This window comes from Sparus aurata, chromosome 10 (assembly GCF_900880675.1).
Source record: "Sparus aurata chromosome 10, fSpaAur1.1, whole genome shotgun sequence".
NCBI lineage: Eukaryota > Metazoa > Chordata > Actinopteri > Spariformes > Sparidae > Sparus > Sparus aurata.
Window position 1 is genome coordinate 16993152 of NC_044196.1, and position 19006 is coordinate 17012157.

Consider the following 19006-nt stretch of genomic DNA (forward strand, 5'->3'; position numbering starts at 1 on the left):
AGTGAAAGCAGCTTCTCAATCCAACGTGATCCCATTAGATGGCGTATAAACAATGTTGAGGGGTCAAAGACGCGTACAGTTGACCGCGCCACCACATGTGGCATTCTATCTCCCCTCTAATTTCGCATTCACATCACGTTGTTCGAAGTATCTTCCCCCTTAAGTTGTTGCCAGTTTGTTGTGCGAGCAGACATTCATGTTGGTAATGCTAGCTAGCAAACATTCACCTTTACATTTTCTTCCACAAACTCCCAACTACCAAGACTCTCGATCGCTGACGAACACAGATACCACCTGGTACCAACGCCGTTGTTCTGTTGGTCCACAAACCTTGTTAGAACCTTTGGCGTTCAATTGTGATGTCTTGAGGAGGTTGCAATACACAGAAGAGAGTCAATGGGTTTTTGTATTGGTTTTCAGTTTAATACCTGAAATTAGGTCCGTGGTTACAACAGGCTTACAAGTTTTGCTATCGTTAAATGTCACACAATGTAAATATAAAGTGCAGTTGCTAACAAGTAGCTAAGTGAGACTACAGAGGTTGGCACGGACATTAAACGTCGTTGCACGGATATAGTAAACTTGTGTAGTAACTGTGCAGTGAGATGCTTGGTGGATTGTGATGTTTAAGTCATGCAATCGCAGTGTGGTTCATTTACAGCCTAACATTAGCTTTTTACTTTAAGCGATTGAATTTACGCTTCAAAAATCACAAAATTGGTGTTCATTCGCGGAGATTAACTCGCTGAACAAAAAATTTAAGTATCATCAACTTGATTATTTTCGGCATTTACTCAAAATCCAAAAATCCCCATAGGCTTTTTGTGGAGGGAACCAGTTGGCCTACAAAAATCCGCCATCTCTACAACCCCCGGTGGATGTGATGAGGACTGACGGGAGGTCACCAAGATGAACATTTTAAATTTGAGATAATTGGCTCACAGAGGTTTATGGCAAAGTATGGGAAGAAAAAGATGGATAATCCTAAAATTTCAGGTTGCGCTTTCCTCAAAATGGGCAGCAAACTCCAGCGTTCAAGAGAACAAACTGGTTAATCCTATTAACCCGTGTGCTGGAGAGTCTACAAGAGGAAACAGTTATCTCAGTCTTAAGTGAGGACACGTACAAGTGCACACACAATCTCTCCCTCTCCATTCGTTTTGTTTAATGCGCTGCAGCATGGCAGTCTGCAAATAGCTCATCTAATTTTTGGCTTCACGAGGAGTCCAGTTCTCACAATGATGACAACCTGGTCGGATCTTTCCCATGTCAGCAAAAACTTTAAGGCCTCAAATTGATATTTGCATCATGTTCATCTCGAGCTGATCATATCTACGTCTCATTTCAGTTATATCCCTCCCTTCCTCCACTCTGGTCATCATTTGCCTCGCTTCTTATCTGTTGTGTAACTGTTCAGAAAACCATTCTCGCTGCAGCTCAGGCCTGATGTGACAAAAGGCCACCTTAGCGTCAAACTGCGGCTGTTATGCAGACTGTGTGTTAAAGATAAACCAAGTTGAAAACGTCAGTGTTTTAAAACCTGTGGCAGATAACTCTCAGCAGTAGGTGCCGCGTTAAGCAAATCACTCGTCCTTTCAAAGCCGCTCTAACTCCATTAGATGTCCCTCGGGTGCATAAGTGTTTGTTTATATTTTAGCTGGTTTGCCAAATGAAGTGCATGCAGTCAGAGATCTTCAGAAATAGGTGCAGATGTTCCTGCTGGTTGAACTTGTCCTTCTTTTAGAGCAGAAAATCATTCACACAAATTCAAGCTTGAACTCTCTGCTCCCTCATCAACGAGGCCTCTCTTTATATTTTCAATCTGACATGTAGTTTAGGTGATACGCACGTCATACTTAAAGTAAGCGATCCAATTATCATATTCAGGGCTTGAAATTAATAGTAGCCCATCATCCCTGGGAAAATATGCTGAAACATTTGAGAAAGAAATGGGGGGCACCAGGGCAAAGCACCTCTTGATACATTTAAAGTGAACTAGAATGGTACCCGAGGGCAATTCACCATTTTATCTCCACTAGAAGGGTACCCTAGAGGGCACTCTACCATGATTTGACCACGTAAAACACACTCTAGAGGGCACTTTATCATAATTTTACCACTGGAAACACAACCTAGAGGGCACTTTAACATTTATTGCCCACTGATAGGGCATCCTAGAGGACACTTTATCTCGTTTTGACCACTTGAACACACCCTAGAGGGCACTTTATTATGTTTTGACCACTGGAAACACACTCTAGAGGGCACTTTAACTTGTATTGCCCACTGATAGGGCACCCTAGAGGGCACTTTATCATAATTCAACCACTGGAAGGGCACCCTAGAGGACACTTTATTATGTTTTGTACACTAGAAACACAACCCAGAGGGCACGTTATCATAATTAAACCACTGGAAGGGCACCCTAGAGGACACTTTATCACATTTTGACCACTGGGAACACACCCTAGGGGACACTTTATCATGTTTTGTCCACTGGAAACACACTCTAGAGGGCACTTGATGTGACTATCTAGTAAGACAGGTATTTACTAACTGGGTCACACTATTATGTCTATAATATCTGTTCCCATCTCTTGCTCCCTCTCACACCAACATTGTTTAATCATTTCTAGAAGCGACACAGCTGGACCGGAGCCCTGGCACAGGGACCTGAGAAGACAAAAAGGTCATGTGGGTCATCTGTTACATAACGGCGAATCAACAAATGACCAAATATGTCGCTACACACCCACATTAAAAGTGTGTCATCAGTCGTTTGGCACACTGTGGTTCATCTTTGCGCAATTTTCAAGAAATGATGGGGCTTATTTTGAAACTTTGTGGACCTGCTCTACATGTGGGCCCCTTCAATCATCATCACCTTTCACCCCACTGTTGACACTTGTATGTGTGTTGACCTCATGGGAATCATGGAACAATACTCACAGGCCCGGTTTCTTTACTAAATCATGGTGCATCTCAGGAGTGCAGTAGATTCATAATAATGGACTTTATTTGGTATCAATCAGAGTTTAGGCTGGGAAGGAATGGTACAGTAACTAATTTCCTTGCTAAATTCAATCAGTTGCACTGAGTTTTGCTGAATATAGTTCCAGGTAATAATTTGCCAGGTGTATTATACCCACCAAACCTCCACCGTGTGAATAAGGTCAGTGAGCAGCGTTTTCAAGAGTCCTTGAAAATGAGACCACATGATAGTGTTTTCACATGTGGTCACGATGTTCCACTGATGTAAACCTTTACAGCTGCATGCACTCATGTGGAATGTGTTACATCCTGGGCTCTGTCACATACACACAGAACCTTTTCACCGGTTATGTAACAGTCTTGATTTGTTATCAATCCCATCTATACATTGAGAAGGTTGGCTTTTTCCGGTAAAGTTATTATAGTTATTCTTAATACCTGTCACCAGGTTGGATTCGAGCTCACCCGTATTGGAAAATTCATAAAATGCTAATGTTTATTTAATTCACACTGCTTAGGATTTATCAAGAAGTCTCTCTTCTTTGTATTCTGGTGGTACGATATGGCCATGAAGCAAGGATTACCCTGTTACACCATCAACACCTTTAGAGCTGCATACCATGTGAGCAAAATTATAATTCAAGGTTCAAAGTAAAGATTACAACAACACTATCAACAAAATGTAGAGACAATAACACTTTTGATGTTGTGTCAAAGATGTCTAATGTCGTATGTTGCAAAGATATGTGGCCTGTACCATCCGGTAATACCACTTTTTACAGAAAGAGGAGATAGTTCAATAGTTTTAGCTTAGCTTAGTTATAGCCAAGAGATGTATGAAAGCGATGAGTTTGCTAAAAACTCAGAAGCTCTCTTTGCATTTTTAGTCTAATAAATAAACTCTCAAAATTAAATTTGAATTCAAGTTTTTCCCTTCACCACTCTCAAATGAGCTTAACTGCAAACACACTTCTTTCAAACTGGACATTAAAAAAAAAAACTTACCCAGAAAGTTTTTGCTTGTCTTTATCTTTGGTTGAAATAAGTCAGCAATTCAGAAAGTAAGACGTGACATCTCTGTCTTCTATTATGATTCACACATGGCCATCTGTCTCGTCCTCGGAGTTGTACTCTTGATCGGAGCTATTGTAAATCGCCTCCATCCCGTCATCATACTGGCATCCTTTGTTGTGCTCTGCTCAGATGTTAAGGCCTCCAACTGCACTGCTATCTGAGCTAACAAACTAACTGCAGCAAGAAGCTAGGCCTAAGATGGCTAAAGCAAAGAGCATAGTGAGCAGCAGTTGGCTTTACACTAGTGATGTTGCTACTGCCACCTATTTGTTTGCCGCTACCCTCGACAGGTTGCCATATCTTCGTACTTTTAGGAAATCTGCAAGGATCTGAACCAGTGACCTAAAGATTACTTACTGCTGAGTCAGTGCTTCACTAAAAACTCTACCAGGCACTCAGAGCAGGGAAAAACAAACACGTGTTTGACCCACATTGATGTGTATGATCTTTCAAATGAATGTGAGCAAATATCCTTCTATGCATTAATGAATTTAAGCTTCTTATAAGTAACTCGACAATTCAACACTATATTTTACCGAGCATCATCTGACCCTACATGGCAGTGTCACTGTAAAAGCCCAACCTTTGACTTTTATCCAGTCGTCGGTCACATGGTTGTTTTCACAGTGTTATCTGTAAGATAAGCCATCTGCAGGTTACGTAAACTCGTGTCATTTTGGAAATGTCTTAGTAAAAAGGGACACTTTTTTCCAACACAATTTCGTTTCATGTTGATTCCATCTGCTTGATTGCTTTTTTGTTTTTTGTGTTTGTTTCCTGAGTCATTTCACTCCAAAGCAGATTTTCTTTTCATTTCAATAATTTTGTCCTATAGTTCTTACTAGATGTGAAAATATATATGACAAGAAACTAAACATTGTGAGGACATTTTTTGTAGTAGAAAGTTTTCATCTCTTCTCATAATCCTGGAGAACAGTCATGAGTCTGTGTAGAATGGCCGCTTATTTGCACCTTTTGCATATTGCTGTTCATGTAACAGTGAGCAGAAATGTGTCCTAACAAGGACACACAACAACAGTATTTTGCACTCACCATAAATGTACAACAACAATGATTCACAGTGAGTGCTCTAGATTTACGTAACGTATGTTTTACTGCAGGAGACAATGACCATTAGCCGTTTCCAAGTAGTTTTATGTAACATGACATTTCTGTTTTATTGGTTAGACGCCGTGTCAAGGCTGCAAAGCAAAGTCTGACATTCATGTCTTTGACTCATTAATGTATATAGGAAATGTTTACATATCTTGGATAAAACCATAAAAAAGGAAGGATAACAGGCAACTGTGTCATAAATGTACTGAAAAACACTGAATTTGGTTAAATAAAAACAAAACAAAAAGGTTGATTATTTAAAAATTCAAATATTTAACATTAAATTCTGTTGTGTGAAAGTGTGACATTTTGTTCATGTGAAAACAAGTGACAAAAAATGCAAACATTTCCAAGCATGCAGATCAATTGAGTTAAAATTTAACAGCATCAGGTTTGATAATCAGTTGATCATACAATTAGAAATATTAAAACAGTGATGATTAGCTTGCTTTTTTGTGTTTTGTACGAGTTGAACATTTGAAAACTTTGATGTTTATGACCAAGGCCAGTAAATCTCAAGCTCTATTCATCCCATTTCTGCAGTGCAGTATTGAATTTGGTGCAATCCCGTAAGCAACATGCTAAATATTAATACATAAACAAATGAATAAAACAAGGTAACCACTGAGGCTGGACTCAGACAGGATTCCTCTCACGTGATCTCATGGGGAGGCAGACGTAAACAAAAGGAGGATTAGCGCAGAGCAACAACTTGCCGTGTAACGTGTCGCGGTGAGAAAAAAACAGTGGGGGAGGTTCTGTAAATAGGTTTTTTTTATTCATGGAGAAGTGGAGGTGTCAACTGTAGTATGCTAGCTAACATTAGCCTCAAGGGCAAGAACAATGAATGAGATCAACGTGGACCAACAACTTGTGGTAATAACGCGTAGCATGTGAGAAAGAAAACAAAGGTAGAAGGTTAAAGAAGTCTGGGTGAGTTTAAGTTCTTATCAATCTCAGCTGCAAGTAGTCATATAATCATCTAGATTTAAAATTGTAAATGTCAAACATTCTTTTGGGGCCCGATGGGTCTGTGAGCAGACTGTGCAGGAGGCTAAGAACTGGCTCTTTAATCCCCTCACATTACCACATAATCTGTGCTGAACAGCATGTGTTAGTAGGATTAAGTGTTTGAAAACAGGTTGCCATAAGTCAACAAGTTATGCCATTAATCATGCAGGTGTATGGATGTTTTAAAGTCTTGTTCCATGTGGCACTTTACAACTTAGAGCGTTTGCCCATCTAAAGGTTTCTATCGTGGTTGACATCACAAAGCACAGCACAGATTTCACTGTGCTCATTACAGTTGAAGCCGTTTGAAGTCTGTCTGCGCAAACTGCAGCATCCTCAAGTGACACCACAGATCAATAAAGGGAATGACGAATGATCGCGCTGTCAGGACTGCTGAGATACAACATTCCAGCAGTCACTTGAGTGTCTTGTGAGGCTTTGCTTACCGAAGCTTAACATCAATCAATTTACGTCTACTTTGCTCACTTTAAATCTGAAAAAAAGGCAGAGCATGTGCCTTCCATTCTCCAAAGCTGTTACAGTTGCCCGCGTCATTGTAGGCCTCACGGATCAGATCATGAAGAAGCTCATGTGACTGATGACAGTGTCTCACACTATAGGTCGACGTCAAACCGCTCTGTACAGCGATGCTTTAGATGACACGGCATGCTCTTTTTGTGTTGTATCGACGGCAGATGGACATCAGCAAGGAATTTAGATAAATTGTCTTTTGCTGACACTGTGGAACGGAGTTATGCCTTTGTAACTGCTGCAAAGGCAATTCATTTCTAGAGTGTTTTTCATGATTTTCAAAGTGGGGCATCGGGAAACGCTGTGCTCAAACCTCTTGCAAACAATTTGTCCCATAAGATCAACAGACAAGCAGACAATTCAAATATAGGTCTAGAAAAGTGTCAAGGCCAGAAAGGCAGATTTAGGTCTTGGTTGGGGCGACACAAACACAAACTATTTGCACGACCTCAGATGTGCTGTACACTGCTGCTTTATGTAGGTTATTTCATAAGCACTTCGAAAACATTAACAAGAACATGGTGAGCAGGGAGGACGATGACGAACACAGAGTATCAGAGTTGTTTTTTTGGGTTGAGTCGGCAGGTTTAAGCCACTTCTTGTCACTATGAGAACAAGCAGCAGGAATAGTTTAGCTATCACTGTATCTAACATTGTGTTATCGGAAATACAATAGAGGTTATCTTTATAGGGCTGCTGCCGCAGGAGGCCAAAGGGAGCTGTATAAAATACAGTCAGCAAAACTGAAGAAAGGGAGAAATTGGGAATATATACTGCAGCGAATATGCAATCCGCTGAGTTTGAACTGGGATTTCTTCAAATGATCTTAAAATCCGTGCATTTACTACATCAGTACTTATGGGTAGGACAACGGCCAATGTCGAACTCAGCCTTCATTTTGATCTCAACTAACCACCTTTAAAGTTTCGGACAGTATCTTGCACAGGAATCACGTTGGCTTCTGTGCTACGATAGAGTCCTAAAACGCAACTCATCTACTCACTAATCCGTCTTTACAGGAGGATTTAAGATAGAAATCATTATAACTATAACTTTACAACTTGTAGAATGGTCAATGATAGAGAAGTGTGTGCAGTGTGATGTATGAAGAAGCCTGGTGGTGGTGTCATAGAAGCCATGAGACCGTGGTGTAGTTTTGGTGGTGTGTTTTATATCATATTATGTAGCTTAACATTCATAGTTCCGGTGATTGCATTTACTTATCAACAATCATTGAAGAGGTCTTTATCTGTGAGGATTAGCTCGCAAAACGAAGTTATTGTGTCATAAAATGGTTGCCACAGAGCTTATTTAAAAAGTGGCTTCAAATCTTGGCGCTCTTCTTGGGGACTTGCACTCTGTAGGTGTTTCTAGGACCATGAATGAGGGCCAGAGGCGTAAAGTGGAAGTTCCTTCAGCCCCCTTCATTTTGATGTCAGCCAACACACCTGCAAAGTTTGGTGTCTGCATTTTGCACAGTTGTGACTTTATTGCGCTGACAAAATCTATCCCCAACCAACAGATAAACACAGCACGCCATCTCAAACATTTTGCCATGATGACACACGCTGACACTGCTGGTTACAATCAGTGGATCTTGGCAAGCTTTGCAATTCTAAAGTGAAAGAGTCTACATTGCTGTGTGTATCAAAGGCCTTTGGCTTCTGTGAATATGGCCATTTTAACCACTGGGTATTGATCCTTGAGGTTTTTTACTCATGTGGGCTTCTGCAACTGACAAGATAAGATTATCCGCTGAAGGAAATCAATTCCCATTTTGACAGGAGGGAGAACCAATCAATCCAGCTATGATTGACCTGAGGGTTGAAGGCCTTTCAGCAGCCATGTCGTGTCCATCTTGAAAGCGGTCTCATGAAGTCACAGCAGCTTCCAGAGGAATTGCTCGTCTTGTGTTCGAAGCCAGGTCTTCTCCATGTGAAAAAGAACCTCAGCTTGCGTTAACTCTGCAAGCTTCAAACAAATTACCTCAAACAAAGCAGATGATTGGTGTGAAATGCAAATCAAGATGCGTAACTGACTGTAAACTGGTACGGCTCTGCAGCGGTCTGCTGACATCGTGTCCCATGTCTTATCCCTGTATTCAGCAAATACAGAAAAGCTGATAGTGAGATGACAAATTCCTTTGGGACTTAATCCGTGTTTGTCTTGGACTGACCTGTCTGATGTTTTCAGGCTCATTTTAGAGGATGACTTTTGCGTTTGACACAAATAAAACTTCGATAAAAACATACAAAATGGGGTTCGGTAAAATGTTGTCCTCACAGTGGTTTGTTAATCACAAAGCTTTATATTTTTTATATATTTTTGGGTTTCTACAGAAGCAACATATTCCCCCTCACACTCTGTTTTAGCTCCTGTCCCTTTAAGACCCCCACTCCTGAATACCCACTCTGCTCTGATTGGTCAGCTCACACATGCCTGAGCCAGCGCCGCTCAGGCATGAGAGGGTCTCAACGAATGTAAATCAATTTAAAACCAACTCAAAAGACAAAAACAAAATTCAGCACCACACACCAGACAGCCCATGTGACCTCTGCTACTACCAGTGTTATGAGAACTTCCAGGAACATTTTTATTGCCATTTCCTTGGGTTGACCAGGTAAACAGGTTGCAGTAGGCCGTCGGGCTGCAGTCAGACGGCCTCAAATCATTGGCTGAGCCAAAGGCGTGTCAGCGATAAATGTGGGGAGGAGAGTAGAAGTCAATAGGTCAACGACTCGCCCCACGTTATCAGACAAGGTTATCAACTGCCCTGGAAAAGAACATGAGATATGAAGAAGACAGAACCCAAACAGAGAGGTGGCAGAAAATCATAATACACACTGAGGCTGACGACTGTCCTCTTCTGTGTCAGTGCCAAACAACAACTCAAGGTCCAACGACTGAATGTTGTGGCGTGGGCTCTCCGTGTTATGGCTGGCGTTAAACGCTCAAAGCCTTCGGTGGTCTTGTGTCTCTATTTACCTCCGTAATCCAACATTAGTGGACCAAGTCAAAGGTCAGTCGTTGGCTTACGTTATCTCGCGTAACAATGACAGGCCGCAATCGCTGGATGTGTTTTTTTACCGTTCCTTTGGGAATATGCTGCACACTATTTTTTAACGAACATATATTTTACAATTCCTGTGCTAATCTTTTTTTTTTTTTCTTTTTTTTAAAGGTGGGGTTGGGTGGTGTTATGTAAGCTTTGTCAGTGATCAGCGCAGTTTGCAGCAATAGTTCTTCTTGCACAAGTCTCTGGCACTCTCAGGGTTTTGCGACTCTGCCAGCTGCCGTGCCCTGCAATCCACATGAACGTGTGTAGAGAGGTATAAGGCCGTGGTGCTTTCTTTTAAGGTGAGGCACGTAAATCAGGCCTCAACCTCTGCCACGGTCATATTGTGGATCACACCTGAGTGAGGTAGAGTGAGCTCTGGCTGCTCCAGCTCTCTTTTCTGCACTTTCATCCACTGACTTTCCAGAGAGGCCCACGTAGCACCTTCTTCTTGTCACTGAATTGGCCCATGACTAAAAATATCATCAGTGTGACATTAAACTTGCGGTGGAGTATTGTCATTGATACTTTTGATTGATCTGCTGATGTGTATTTTCTGCTGTGTCAACACTTTGCTTCACGTCCCGTTCCGTATTGATCGTGGCGCATCGATGACAGGACGTTCCCTCCGGATGATGTTCTGTGTTTGCGTTCGGTTGGAACACGTCCCACAAGAGCGACAACGAGCCATAAACGAGCCGATTAAAGGAATGCGGTGTGTATTTATGACACGCCGGGCTGTGAATCACCCTGGTTTACAATGCCCACGTGCTGTAAGCAGGATGTGTTGGTGAATTTACTGTTACTGTTCGACGATAAAGGTTACGGGGATGTGAAGAAGGATTTCTGGAAAACGCACCTGTTGTAAAAATAAAAAGAAACGACAGATAAGAAGGATCAAGGTTATTCCACTGAGGTGTTTTTGTCAGCCCCTTCTAAACAGCGTGTGTCCATCATATTATTGTTAGTGTGGTTCGAACTGCGTCGATGTGGTGTGTCTTTTTGGCAAATATCTTTTTTTTTTGTCAATTTCCCTGACATTGTACATATTTTTGAATTTTCTTTAAATGACGTATCAACACATAGATGGGATTCTTTTAGCAGTGATGAAAAACGTTTCTTGTTATTTCAACCAAATGCGATATTAAAGGTCAAATAGCTGCGTTTATATGCTGATTTTGTCCAAATCCCTTCAGAGTCAGCCTCTCGCTCCTTCTCATTCATCCTAACAGGGGTTCAATCTGTTGCTCAAGGACACTTTGACACATGCACAGGAGGTATTGAGCCGCCAACCCTGCAAATAGTCGAGGTCCTGTCAATAGAGGCTGCATGTGAAAAACACTCACATCACTGAGTAAGATTTAAAGACGTCATTTAAAGAAGCGATTTAAAAATGACAGAGTTTGTGAGCGAAATGTACAATCTGCAATAAAAATGTAGATTAAACACGTTCAAAATGTAGAGAAATGTTTATAATTTCTACATTTTTCCGGCCCAGGGTGCAAAGTTTTTCCCTGTTGTGCCTCAGGGAACGAACCCCAAAATAAACGAGCGTGTTGATTAACATGAATATTTAACTAAGCTTCATAATGATTAAAAAAAAACACATTTTATAGTCTTAAACAGGTAGTGGTGATACATTCACCTGTGTACTGTAATCAAAAAGTATTTCCATTCTCTGATACTTATACTCTACTTTGCTTTGGTGGCAAGTATTGTAGTTTGTACTCCACTACATGTATCTGATAAATACATAATCTGAAAAATGCTGAATATTGAATCCAATAATCTCGTATGTGTGTAAACTGTACATGAATGTAAATGCATGTTTTACTTTTACCTCTTAAAGGGGCATCATGTAGTTTTGTAGAAGTACTCAGAATTTTACTATTTACAATATCAAAGAGGTAATACTGCAAATGTAAGTGAATAAACAAGAAAATAAGGTCCCCAGAAGAACACTGTTTGAAGTTAGAAATGTGGCAGGGTCCGCCACATGTAAACAGAGTAAAACAGTATATACTGTGCTGTCCTTTAAGGTCAGTTTGTTTATTTAGTTTATTCAGTCATAAAAACAAAGAGCGTTTGTTTATTTAGTTTGTTTAGACATAAAGAAAAAGTCCCTAAATCTACACATTGCACCTTTAATTACAGGTATTATCAGAGCTTTAAGGCTTTTACGCAAGATCTGTGCATGTTTAAACACAATATCTTTATTTTTGCGTGGCTTTCTGTACTTTTTACTGCCTGCGACTTGTAAAGGAGGCGTGAGGTTGCGTTAAACGGAAATAATCGTGCTCGTAAATAAATCCGCTCTTATTTACGAGCACGATTATTTTTTTATTTTTTTATTATCTTACGAGGAAACCGGTTCCTGACATTGTGATGCAGTTTCCTGAAACGTCAGCATGTTTTTAATCTGCAGGAGCAAAAACACAACACAAACCGACGGGAGAGCTCCGACACGTGATTTTTGCAAAACACAATGCGTGACGCAGAGGAGCGCACATCATGTCACGTCAATAACAAGTTGATTGGTGAGGCAGGATGCTGCTGGGAAGAGAGAGGGGAGGAGGGTGGGATGACACCAGAGGGCAGTTCCACTTCTGACAGTTCCCTCCTGGTTTTTGAAGGTGTGTCTGGGCAGCCAATGAGGCCACGGCAGCCGCATGCATCACTCTGAGGGGGGAGGAGGAGTGGGAGGAGGGGGCGTCTGCTATAATAAAGCCGGAGACTGCGCCTTAACCACAGCAGACAAGAGAGGAACTGAAGACATTCACAGGAATCCAACCCGAGAGAAGACATTTTTTTAAAAACTCTTTCCTTGCTCTCAGTATTTGATTTCCTTTTTTACAGACTCTGCTCTGATTTGAACGTCTCTCCACTTTTTGGATCTCGACTTTTCAGCGCTTTTTTCAGACACTTATCCAACTTTCCACCATGTATCCTGACGCGAACAAGGGGTGAGTGCACTTTTCTTTTTTGAACATGCTGTACTTTCAGATTTTCTTCCTTCCTCCTTTCCTTCCTGCCATGCTGATGAACACATGGGCCCCCCTGTCATGGGCTGGTCGGGACAGCGGGTCATAAATATACTGGGAATGTTTGGCAGGTGGCCACGGAAGTGTGCGCATGCGCAGTGTGTTATTCCTAGAAGGGATCCTACATGGATTTTTTGTCTTTCTTTGACATTTTTCTTGGATTTACAAGTTTGCTGACACTCTTTTTCTATATATCTGACTTTATCATCAAACTACCGCTCTTATTTTGAAGTTTCATTCGACATCATGTATTTATAGTCCCCACAGCCTTTAAGGCCCAGACACAGGCATATCCATTCATCCAGACCTGAGTTGGTGAACTAGTGTGACACTAGCAGATGAATCACATGTGGGGGGGGTGAGCGAGTGTAATATTTCACCTCAGACTAGAAAAAAGGAAAAGAGAAAGTTTGCTCGTGTCCACACTGAGGCACATGAGGGGCATGATACTGCTGTGACTCTGCAGGAATGTGTGTGTGTGTGTGTGTGTGCCTCATCAAGATCCTCATCAGTAACAGATTAGGCTTCTTATCCTGTAATCTGATAATAATGGTCACATCACATGTCACAGAGGAAATGATGAAGGCAAAGCGAGGCGAGGGAAGATGTCTTTAAGTGAGCTCCCTGTGGTTGCTTTGCATCGTCTTCTTGCTCTGATCCAAAGATCGTTTCAAACTTATTGATTCCCGTTTCAACGGTCGTCCTAACCCCCCCACCGCCCTCTCTCCATGTCACCCAGCTTCAGCTACGAGGACTGCAAGGCCACCTCCGATTGGCTGATGGCCCAGACGGACATCCGACCCATAGTGGGCATCGTGTGCGGCTCGGGCCTCGGAGGGCTGGCTGACATATTAAAGGACCAGGTCGCCTTCAACTACAAGGACATCCCCAACTTTCCGCAGAGCACCGGTGAGTTCGGCGACAACACACACACACCTCTCACTTGTCGACCGTTTTTCCCTTCATTGTTGGTTTTTGACTGACTGGTTTGTGTTTTTTTTTTGTTCTGCAGTGCACGGGCATGCAGGACGGCTGGTGTTCGGCACCCTGAAGGGGAGGCCATGTGTGTGCATGCAGGGGCGTTTCCACTTGTACGAGGGCTACCCAATCCAGAAGGTGTGTGTGTGTTTGAGTTTGAAATCTGTCTGTTTGCAATCTTTACCGTGAATTCTGTTCTGCTCCATATCCAGTCACGCTGCCTGAAGGATCCTTTAAACCAAAGTGACCTCTGACTGGTTATGTAATGTTAACATTTGTGCTGTGAATGTGTGTGTGTTTCCAGATCACACTGCCCATACGCATCTTCAAGCTGCTCGGCGTGGAGACGGTGATGCTGACCAACGCTGCCGGGGGCCTCAATCAGGACTTTAAAGTGGGGGACATCATGATCATCAAGGACCACCTGAACATGCCGGGCTTCGCTGGAAACAACCCGCTCTCCGGACCCAACGACGAGAGGTGGGTGGGATCTTTTTCCTTGCACCGGGGGGAGGGAGGGGGGATGCTGGGAAGCCCTTTTAAAACAATAAACTAAACATTCCATCCGTGTCTCGCCTCCTTCCTCTGGCAGGTTCGGCGTGCGTTTCCCCTGCATGTCCGACGCCTACGACAGAGAGCTGCAGCAGCTGGCCATGGACGTGGGGCAGGAGCTCGGCTTTGCGGACTTCCTGAAGGAGGGCGTCTACTGCGTGCTGGGCGGACCCTCGTTCGAGACCATTGCGGAGTGCCGTATGTTGTACAAACTGGGCGCTGATGCCGTTGGTGAGTAGTTGTTATGGACTTAAACATTATTATCTGCCACCAAAACAGAATATTTGACATTAAATATTAAATATAAACTACCAAAATACTGTTTTGAGGTTAGCATGCTAACCAGCTAGTCCCTAGCCACTTTGTTGCTCAAGAGATAATGGTCCAACCATACAACACTGACAGCAGCTGCAGTTAGCAACAGTTAGTGGCTATGTTTGGAGTTGTTTGGAGTATGAATTTCGCAGAATTTCACAATTTTGCACATTCAAAAGTTGCATCATATGAGAATCAGCTTCCTTGATTCATACAAACAATGAAAATAATCTGCCTGTAGCTATTGTTAGCTTGTAAGCTTGTAAGCTCAGTTAGCCGTGCAGCCAGCCAGACTGCCAGGGTTGTGTTGGTGTTAGCACTGCTAGCACATGCGTTTGGGTCGGCGGTAGAAAGAGGTTTTTAGGCCTGGGGCTAGCTGTTAGCATGCTAACATCAAAGCTTTTAAAGCTGTAGTATGTGATATTTACTCATTTTTGCCCATATTTAATTTTTGTGTCACATATTGAGAATACAAACGTCTAGAATGAAGCTAGCAATGTTAGCAACATTAGCTCTGGCTCTTCTTTTGTTGATACAAACATCAGAGCTCGGCCAGCAAGACATCACATTGAGAAGTTGACATCTTATTTTAAATGCCATCGTTTTCCTCTTCAGGCATGAGCACAGTCCATGAGGTAATCATCGCGCGCCACTGCGGCATGCGCGTCTTCGCCCTCTCGCTCATCACCAACCAGGTGGTGACGGACTACGACAGCCAGGAGAAGGCCAATCACGAGGAGGTCCTCCAGACGGGCAAGCAGCGAGCGGAGCAGCTGGAGCGACTGGTTACCACCATGGTGACCCGGATCGAGCACAACAACAACTTCGCCTAAGGGACACCATGCTATCAGATGCCAGAGACGAGGCGGCGGGTGACCCAAAGGGGCTCAGGTTTTTCTGCTACGACGCCAAAAAATCCAAATTATTCTCATTGTTTAGGTGAGCAGTTGGGCTGTTTTTAGTCTTAGGTCAAATGATGAACGCAATCGTAGTCCCTTTTTAAAGAATCTCACTTTGATACAGAACACAATCTTTTGTTTTCATGTCACTGTGCTTACATTCCTCCTGCCGAGCGGCGCCAGATGAAATAGGCCCTTCTCAGTTGTTTTTCCCTTTTTTTTTTTTTTTTCATCATTTTAAAAATGGGCGTACTTGTTCCAACTTAAAAAAACATGTGATCAGCTTGTGTAAATGTCTGCAATTTAACTTAACAATGAGCGAAAAAAATCCGATGTAAAGATCTTAATATTTTGTTGTCGAAATGTGTACATTAGTGGACTTAAGGTATTTTATTGTGCTTTTTTTAATATGAATGTTGTTACTAAAGGTACTATTTATTACTACAGTGAGTGTCTGTGTCGTTCTTTACTCACCGCACCCGTAAAGTAACCATCATGTCGGGCTGCAACACCAACATCAATTGGCAATGAATTCAGAGACATCTTGAAAACATCCCCATGTTTATTTTAAAAGTGCGTACTGTCGTTTTACAGGGTCGCTGCACAGTAAACCAACGTACTGCACGATTAATGGGTCCAAAGAGACCCAGAATGTCACTTGTGTAAACATTAGATAATGTTATATAAGCATTGCGCTGCAAAAACTGAAGATAAGAACGCTGGCATCGTCGGAGCGCTATACAAGTTAACAGGCCTGGCAGTTGCTTTGATTTGATTTAAACATTTCAAATCCAATTTTTTTTCCCATTTACAGCAACACAAACATTTGACACAAAGTAATTGGCAGAACAGACAGTTTTGGCATTTGAAACACTTGCAGGTCGACTTTACACGTAGATCTCTGTATTCAAAAGCCTTTCAAGTCATTCATTCCCCCCCCCCCAAAAAAAGTGACGTTACTTTATCAAATAAAACACTTGCTCCCCTAGTTGAACAGAAAGTAGGCAGGCAGACGTTGTATCACATTTCACACTGCATGCGTACGACGTATCCATCCGTCTTGCATAATTGTTTACCCTCACCAAAAGTACCGACGTGTTCTTGCTCTTGCTCCCCAGATTAAACAAGGATGACATGTCCCCCTTTAAACCCAAAAGGTCATCCAGTTCCAGACATTACATAAACACTTTTTTTTTCCACATGTGCCATGCATAAAGATAAGCAGGTATATTTTAAAGCTAAAGAGGACTAGTCTCAAAGAAAGATGTCTCGACACATTCTCTACAAGAGAGCGCACCGGCATTGTCGCTGCACTGCAGGGGCCCAGAGAGGCCTCACGAAATCAAAGTTGGCACAAGATGTACAGTAAACATTGGGCGCCACGCCGGCAGCGTCACTACAAAGGCCGAGTACGGAGACACGTTGCGCACATTCAATGTGGGGCAATGAACGGCAGGCCGAAGAACAAGCTGGCACACTCAATGGCTCTCCACTCTGACCACATCTGGCACTGATAAGTGACAATATACACTCAAGAGGAGCGTTTTGCAGATTGTCTGGTTGATTTCAAGTACATTAACTCATGGTGGAGTAGCCAGGTATCAATAAATTGATTTGATCAAAATTCTGATGAACTTAGCCGAGCAGAAGTATCCCTTATGGTCTTTCATGATAAAGATGAATCATTGATGGCTCGTTCCGGATAAAAACATCATTTTAAATTGCACAGCTGATAAAATGTTAGAGTTTGCCACCTAAAAGGGGTTTTGGTTTTGGTCTACATGGATTTTAACAGAGCATAAATAATCATATTGGTTGAATTACAGTGCAATATGGACAGCAAACACACTTTTGATGTGCTAGATAGCTACTAGCTATGCTTAGCTCAGTTTAGGTTAGCTTAGCTGGGCTAGCTTTATTACTTCAGCCGGTATGGGCCTAGTTTAGCTTAGTTTAGGTTATCTTAACTGACTTCTTTAGCCAAGATAAAGACTAAAACCAGACTATAGAGCGAAAAACATAAATGAACAATTGTCATACTCATTACATAAATCTGGTCATGCTCGTAAGGTTAACCAAGTCCAGGAATTTTGCTAACATGGCGGGCGGCTAACACAATAATTATGTGAAACTTATTCATATTTTTCCCTCAGTTGTTTATTAATGAAATATTTATTAGTCAATTCGTCAATTTATTACTTCTTTTTCTTTTTTAATTCCAACTTTTGAGTCGGTTTTAGTTTTCAAGCTAGCATTGCTTTAAACACAGACGACAGCTAGGTTAAGGGAGCCAAGTTTTTGGAGGGAAAAGCTTCGACTAGCTTTCTTCTTAAACCATGTAAGCTACCATAGCTACAGAATTGTGGGAAACGTTGTCTCTTCCCACTGAAATTTAACCAATACGTTTATTTCTGCCCCCAGTGTAGCTCTAAAATGTCTACATAGCCTAGCTAAAAATGCTCTGCCCAGCTCACAGTCGGTGCTACCGCTGGATTGACTGCCAGGCTACAGTGAGCGTCCTTCTCTTGGCAGAACAGATGGAAAAACACATGACTGGCGCATGTTTCCAATGTAGGCACTGTAAAAAGATGAATTTACAGTCTTTTAGCATCAGAGGGCCTCAGGAGAGGAAGAACTGGAGCTGGAAAAGGCACTTTTGAAACGACAATGCATTGGGCCTGGAGCTGCAGCAACAGTTACAGAGGTGTCCACTCGTCTCTAGGCAAACATGGTCAGAGTAATCCACTGTAAAAAGCAACAAAAAAAAGCAGTTTTTCAGTACATAAGCAGATGCAATACGTATAAAAAGCAAAGACCTTGTTTGGGTGTATAGTTACATTTTGGTTGTTGTTCATTTGTGGCCATACCTGAAAGAAGTTGAGCTCTATGACTTTGTCCTTATCTGTGTCCAGAGTCTGAAAGGTTTCTGCATCGACAAAAAACAAAGAGAATCACTTATTTGGGCAGGTGAAATGCAAGAATTGTGACTTCTGCTTTGGCTTAATGATTATTTTTTCCGTCACGAACACATCACAGCGGCCCACCGGGAAAAAAAAAAAAAAAAATAGGTGAGCTATTCCTTTAAAGGCGTTTGAGGTGCGCAACAACAGGACTCACTGTACATGGTCTCCAGTCTGACCAGGCAGGTGACAAAGTTGTCAAAGTCGACGGTCATGTCGGCCTCCGTGTAGCGCAGGATGATCAGCTGGAACAGGTTGTTGGTCAGCTTGAAACCTGAGAGAGGAAAGAGACGAACAGGGAAATCAGGAACGACATGAAAAAAAATGAATGCAACAGATCCTTGTGTGTTTTTCTTGCTGAAGTAGGAAGGAAACAGCACCTGCGGAATCGAGAGCCATCCTCATCTCGTAGGAGCTCATGGTGCCCGATTTGTCCAGGTCGAACTCCCTGAATATGGTCTGGCATGGTGACAGACGGAGGAA

At 42.2% G+C, this 19006-nt stretch overlaps 2 protein-coding genes across 2 annotated transcripts in view; one reads left to right on the forward strand and one right to left on the reverse strand.

The window, feature by feature from the left end:
* The first annotated feature begins 12507 nt into the window (after window positions 1–12507).
* pnp5a (purine nucleoside phosphorylase 5a) lies at window positions 12508–16007 on the forward strand. Its single transcript, XM_030430631.1, has 6 exons — window positions 12508–12741; window positions 13559–13728; window positions 13832–13935; window positions 14102–14277; window positions 14390–14580; window positions 15280–16007. The coding sequence occupies exons 1-6, from the start codon at window positions 12719–12721 to the stop codon at window positions 15495–15497; spliced, it is 882 nt and encodes a 293-aa protein (XP_030286491.1). The 5' UTR covers window positions 12508–12718; the 3' UTR covers window positions 15498–16007.
* Window positions 16008–16107: 100 nt separating this feature from the next.
* The window catches only part of capn1 (calpain 1), a 28917-nt gene continuing 26018 nt past the window's right edge, over window positions 16108–19006 (reverse strand). The window contains exons 19-22 of the mRNA XM_030430630.1: window positions 18904–18982; window positions 18681–18797; window positions 18431–18489; window positions 16108–18308 (exon numbers count right to left, since the gene is read on the reverse strand). Coding sequence (XP_030286490.1) covers window positions 18282–18308; window positions 18431–18489; window positions 18681–18797; window positions 18904–18982 — 282 coding nt within the window. The 3' untranslated portion in view covers window positions 16108–18281. The remainder of the gene's footprint in view (window positions 18309–18430; window positions 18490–18680; window positions 18798–18903; window positions 18983–19006) is intronic.

Coding starts and splice junctions, on each gene's coding strand:
- pnp5a (XM_030430631.1), top strand. CDS start 12,719: ATGTATCCTGACGCGAACAAGGG. Junction 13,936..14,101: donor AGGGCTACCCAATCCAGAAG/GTGTGTGTGTGT, acceptor GTGTGTTTCCAG/ATCACACTGCCCATACGCAT. Junction 14,581..15,279: donor ACTGGGCGCTGATGCCGTTG/GTGAGTAGTTGT, acceptor TTTCCTCTTCAG/GCATGAGCACAGTCCATGAG.